Source organism: Cystoisospora suis, assembly GCF_002600585.1.
Source record: "Cystoisospora suis strain Wien I chromosome Unknown contig_7273, whole genome shotgun sequence".
NCBI classification, from domain to species: Eukaryota; Apicomplexa; class Conoidasida; order Eucoccidiorida; family Sarcocystidae; genus Cystoisospora; species Cystoisospora suis.
The window spans coordinates 1-6,612 of NW_027160059.1; the positions used below are offsets into that span (position 1 = coordinate 1).

Consider the following 6,612-nt stretch of genomic DNA (forward strand, 5'->3'; position numbering starts at 1 on the left):
GATAGATAGATAGATTAGTGATAAATTAAAGCTAGATATACCTTTGGAGCCATGCTTCAGGCCATTTGGGAATGCGTTTGTATAGTGGTGTTTTGCCTCCTTCAAATGTCCGACTACGTGGGCCCTTATACCTCCCTGCTTGCTGATGCACGTGCTTCCATCGAATGCCTTTCGCGTTGCTTTTATCTCCTCTTCCTCTTCTTCTCTTCGCCTTTCTTTTATACTAAAGAGATAGACCAAGAAGACAGGGAAGAAGATACACTCACTCACTCAGACAGATAGATAGATAGAAGCTATTGAAGGCCGGAGAAGACGAGGCGACCGAGAAGACATAGAGCGCGGGAAATGAGAGACTAGAAGAAGAAGAAAGAAACAGAAGAAGTGTCTTCTAGAGAAGTCACGAAGAGAAGAAACTCCATATAACCTGCTGTATAGTGAGAAACATGCATATCTACCGCGAAGAAGTACACGTAGATATACAGATGTGTGTATGTATATATCCATCTATAGATATGTGTACATAGATATATAGAATTGCAGCAGCATATATCGGCAGTATATACACTTCCATTATCGCGATGAAGAGATACGAACATCTCTATAGTTAAGATATGTATATATATATATATATCCATATATGCATACATATACAGATCTATATATACATACACTGAGGAACTGTTACTTCAACGCTTATGTAGTTAAAGGTACAGACATATAGGTAAGGTTCAAGTCAAGGATGGAGAGAATTTGCCTTCACAGTCTCTCAAGCGCCGAGAAGGAATTCACTTGGTAGAGAAAGAGCTAGATGAGATACAAATCGACTGATAGAGAGATCGGCTTCTGAATAAGAAACGACGGATAGAACGACCCGATCAAGAATATGAGAAGTTGGGCGAAGATGGATGAAAGAAAAGAAGCGACAGAAGGAGAAAGAGAATGTCTTGGTTTACCATAAGTCGTAGATTTCTCGCTTCTATAGGAAAGACAGGCTTTCGAACTCTAGCGAATCTCCTATTGAACGGATGAGGTCGAAATAAGCCTCTGGATCCATCATGGAATTGTTCTCTCGTAACAGCAAGTGTATGTACACCTGGATAGCCTTCTGCCCTTTCTTCAACATTGTTAAGATAACCTTCACTATCATCTTCACGACAAGACCGATGAGACATGGCCGTTTGCCTCTTCCTTCTCCCTCCTCTCCCCCGTGGTGGAGCTTCAGAGATTGACTGAAACGTCTCAATCTCTTCGTTAGCTTCTTCGCCTCTCTTCTCTCTTGGGGATGAAGATGAAGAAAAAGGACGGGAAGAAAAGCTACGAGAAAACGACCTCTCTAAAGAAGATGACAAGAAAGAAGAAGGGCTGCCGGAGTGTTGAACAAGAAGAAGAGGATTTGAAGAAGAAGAAGAAGAATGAAAGACGAAAGGATGAAAGAGATCCATGGCTTGCGTTCTAGATATGAGAGAAGAAGAGATCACCTTACGAGGGCCAAGAGAACAACGATGAGAAGAAAGACGGGAAGAAAGAAGACGTAAGGAATAAGAAGAAGAAGAAACAGAAGAAGAAGAAGATGAAGAGATCGATGCCGCGAAGGAGGCCTTCAAAGGGGCATGGCGAGACATAATGTAGGAAGAAGAGAAGGAACGAGAAAAAGAAGGGAAACGAGGAGAGAAAGATGAAAAGGAGTGTGGTGAAAAGGGCAAGAGACAACAAGAAGAAGAAGGAGAGAAAGAATAAGAGGAATACTCTTCAGAAGATAGAGAGGGCGTGAGTAGATAAGAAGGATGGCGCCGGTTAGAAGAGAGAAGATAGCCTTCTTCTTCTTCTTTTCTTTCTTTTATTTGATTCTCTGTGAAGGAGGCTGAGGAAGTTGTTTGAAGTGGCTTAGCTGTACAGACATGAGTGGAGGTATTAGTACCAAGAGAGGAAAGAGGAGAAGAAGAAATGCTTCTTCTTCTTCTTGTCTCTCCTCTCTGTGTATGAAAGAAGGCAGCTACACCTGAATGGCGTAATGCAGCAGGGGCTGGTCCCTTGTGGGAAAGAGAAAGAGAGGAAAGCAAGAAGGAACAACGACGACTGAAGAAGAAAGAAGGACATGAAGAAGAAGAGGAAGAAGAAGAAGAAGACGGAGAGTAGCTAACAGGAGAAGAGAGAGAAGACTGTAAGGAAGACGAAGACGAAGTTGGAAAGGCCTTAATGTTTTGACGATTCTTCGAGAGAGAAGAAGGAATGGATAGAAGAATAGGAGAATCACGAGGCCGGAGATGATAGAGAGAATCTTCTTGTAGTCTCATCATTCCTCTTGTTCTCTTCTCTTTCTTTAATCTTTCTCGGCACCTCCTGTGGCCGTAGCGACGTAGACACTGAGAAGGCAGCATTCTGACCAGAAAAAGAGAAGACGAAGAAGAAGAGAAGATGAAGATGAAGATATTAAAGAGGAAGTAGAAGAAGAAGAAAGTCAAGGATGGCGTAAGAGAAGAAATCTAGATGAGGAGGTACTGCGAAAAGGAGAGAAGTCTGCTGAAGCCGCAGTTGACTAGAAAACATGCCAAGCTGTAAGAAAGAGAGAAAGGAAAGAAAGAGAGGAGAAAACCTCGCGGAGATCTTGAAAGGTTCTTCTAAGCAATTCGTCGATGAGATTCCTCATGTGTACATCCACACATGCATGCGCACATACAGCACCCGATGTTTGAATTTTATGCGGGGACTCCCATGACGGCAGGCGCTTCCACAAGGAGAAAAGAAAACGCGAGAAGATAAAGATCATCAAGAAGAAAGGCTGGCGAGGACTGGTTCCTCGGCAAATCAAATGCTCTTTCCCATGGATTTCTCGCATGCAATTATAAGGAGGAGCGCATGTCTTCCCTGTACCGAAGCATGCTCTCTAATAGTAGTAAGAGTGATACAGGACAAATGCTAAACTAGATCACTGAATCTGTACCTGCAGAGCTCCTTGCCTGGTCGCCAAAGCTAGTCTTAAGGTGGACGTGTTTCTTCTCAACTGGACTTGTTGTAGAGTGTATGTACACGAGCTAGATACTCCTCCCGGCCGGGGCGGCAGGAAAGACGCGCGTAAGGAGTTTGAGGGATTATCTCTGTATCCCAATAGCCTTACCGCGGGAAGAACGATAATAGGAGGAGGAATGGCAGCAGGCAGTTCTTGCATCTTCATCATACACACACAGTTGTAGTGAGGGTGTGGTGGATACGCTCGTATTCTCGGTGCAACTGAGAGGAGAAAAATCTTCTTCTTCTTCTCTCTCTATAGAGACACACAACTCCAGAAGTATGAGTGTTCATGCCTCTTGTACACAAGAGGTTGCGCTATAGTACTGAAGTCTCGGGGTGATACAACGAAGCTTCCAAGCAAAGGTAAATAGGGAGAAAAGACTACAAAGACGAGGCCATAGTGTTTTGTCTTGATATAACTGAGATTCTTCAGATTCATGGTGAAGAGATCCTTTCTCTCTGCTGGAGTCATCAGGGCTCCAGATAGGGTGGTGCAGGAGAGAGATGTAGGTATGGAGATCTCTGGAATAAGAAAGGCAACCTCTTATCTATCCATCGATCTGCACCTGTTGTCTGTATAAAGCTACACGGTGTTAGCCTCATCTTACTTTTTCGTCCACGCTGTACACTTTTTTCATCCTCGGGTATACCGATCTCCTGCTCTTCGTCGTGCGTCTATCGTAGTGCGGACCTCCTCCTTTTCTTTTCGTCGGACGACGAACTCTTGTCATTACTTAGGAGGTTCTTAACCATCGAAGCAGTGACGATCCTTTCCGACAGAGTTTGTAGGCTGGGGGATTGCCGGAGTAAAAGGGTTTAGGACTTGGCCAGCATTGGGTGTGTGTAGATAGCTCTAAGTGTCGCCAAGGTGTACTACTGCGACAACAGAGAAAGATCAGATGGCTGATTCCCCAGTACGGTATTGCGCGGTGAGTGGTGATGCAATACATGATGTTTCAAGTACTTGTTCGATGAGAAATTCACACTGAAAGTGTACTCGGGGTGTCTGTGCTGGCTGTACATGCACCTCAAACTGTACGGAACATGGTAAATATACACGTCAGCCCGTATGGGACACGTTGTGTAGACGCCTTAGACCGTCAGCGGTATTTTGTACATACACTTCATCGTGTACGGCATGTGGTCTGCACATACCTCAACGCATGTGTCACGTGGTGTAGATACACTCCACTAAGTCAAATTTCTCCGGGGTGTGGCGTGTGTACACCCCAAGCTGGACGAAATGGGATGTAGGCGCATCTCAATCTACACACGTTGTGGTGCGCAGGTACCTCACGCTGATCGGTTTGGGTGCACGTTCACCTCATCCTGACCGAGATCGCTAGACAGCTTCTCCTCCCGATGTCTAGTGTCCATGCGCCTGATCCTGTTTGGGGTCACGCACAAAAACCTCAGACTGCAAGGGCAAAGGTTCATACACATCTCCTCCTGATCCTATCACGTGTACATACACCTCCTCCGGACCCTATTAGGTGTACATACACCTCATCCTGACCCTATAAGATGTACGCACACCTCAGCCGGATCCTATTAGGTGTACATACACCTCCGCCTGATTTTAGTAGGTGTACATACACCTCATCCCGATTCTCTTAGGTGTAAAGACACCTCATCCTGATCCTATGAGGTGTACATACACCTCATCCTGATCCTATGAGGTGTACATACACCTCATCCTGATCCTACTTAGTGTACATACACCTCGGCCTGCTCCGGTTTCACGAGCAGACACCTCCACACCCCCAAAATGCGGTGTACGTCCGCCTCGTCCTGTAGAAGATGATGTCTACATTCACCTCATCCCGTACTGTATGATGTCGTCAATCTCAACCAGTGCGAGATGCCGAAGATCATTTTGTCTACTTAGAACGAGAGACCCTTTTTCACAACGTCGCTTCAACCTGGTTGCCTTCGTCCTCATGGCAATTCATCCATCCACCCTTCCCAGCGTTTCTGATGCTTAGTTTGTTTCTCAACGTGTTTGGTTTTCTGCATCCATCTGACACTTCTCTTTGATTCTCTCTTCGTAGGGGTTATATTAACATACGAGGTAGAGAAGGCAGGGCAGCAACAGTAGAAACGAGAAAACTCAGCCAACCAATTCTGCTGTAACGACAGCGAAGAAAAGCGCGCGCGTACGTGCGAGAAAGAGAGAGAGAAGACAGAATTTTTCTTCGAGAGTCTGCTGTCCTTGTATCACAGATTACTCAAGTTGAGCGTGTGTACAAATTGAAGGAGGTCACTCACATGGACGTTCTTGATAAGAAAGGAAAAGAAAGGATCGATGTGTTGATCAGCATGTATAGATGTATATGCGCATGTATCTAATGTCGCGTTGTATGTGATCCATATACTGATTGCTATTGAAACTGTTTTACATTGCATGCATCGTATATACCATATACATAATACACCTCCATCACGACGATCACCTTCTAGTCTACTGGTATATGTATGTCCTACAGAGGAAGGAGTCGCCGTACACCTCAGCCACTACAGTAGAATCACACACGGGCCCTCGGAACATCCCCCGCGGAAGGAAGTTGGCATGAAGCTGATGCTATTACAGTAACCATCAATCCACCGATCCCCCCCCCTCCCTCTTTCTACTACTATACAGTAGTCCTTCTCGTAACAGGGCAGGAGTATGTGTCCCTCCTCATCCATGCATGAAGCTGCTACTGCTTTTCGTGGCACGAGAGATCCAGAGCGATCCTACCCTACCTCCCATACACCAATATAGAAAGACTCCTGCAGAAAAAACCTTCTCACCCCCATAGTCATAACTGATCGATAGACAGCTGTATACTATCTACTATCTCCGTAGCCATGATGAAGACATGTTACGCTGTCCATCCGATATTCTACTCCACCCACACAAAGCTACGTATCAGAAACTTTCCTCTCAAACTTCTCTAAATCGATCACCGGAGAGAACAGATGATACACGATCTCTTCTTTCATGCAGCAGCTTGACGGCATGCGCACCAAGAATCTCTTCATAGACATATAGATCCATCAAGATATACACATATATACATGACTGAAAATGATAATAATGAGATTGTCCTCATCTAGCTTTTCACCCCGACCATCTTCTTTCTTCACAGTCATCCTTCGGCAGAACGAAGAAGACGACGACGACGAGGAAAAACAACAAGGCCGTGATTAAACAGATACACTGTCGATACTAAACCAACCGTCTCTCTCTTGTGACTTGCACACATGTCTAGCCGAAGAAAGTATCGATATACAAAAATATACATACACATCGAGTAACATGATATACAGATACGTACAGAGATTAATACCTTTCGATCATTCTTAGCACGATATATCTCTCGCTCTCTCACCCAAGCGCTTGGGTCGTTGACGTGATAAGCCGCTACACCCCTCAACAGTAACAAACCTAAGAATGCAAGACACTGAGAAAGCTATGGATCCATCTCCTCACAAGAATTTATCATCATATAACGAATCAAAATCTCCTGCCTCATTCAAAAGCAAAAACGATAAGAACCTACGTACACCACCACTCCTCTTCCCCCTATTCTCTCTGTAACTAGCTTTGCCTGTCTTGAG

The 6,612-nt window shown here is 44.8% G+C and overlaps 1 protein-coding gene across 1 annotated transcript; it reads right to left on the reverse strand.

The window, feature by feature from the left end:
* Positions 1–40: 40 nt before the first annotated feature.
* On the reverse strand, positions 41–2,766 carry CSUI_010374 (ribosomal protein l15; the record flags this gene model as incomplete). Its single annotated transcript, XM_068070478.1, has 2 exons — positions 954–2,766; positions 41–223 (listed from the first exon to the last, which is right to left on the reverse strand). Coding segments are annotated over exons 1-2 (1,608 nt in total), but the record flags the coding sequence as incomplete, so codon positions are not given.
* Positions 2,767–6,612: the final 3,846 nt, after the last annotated feature.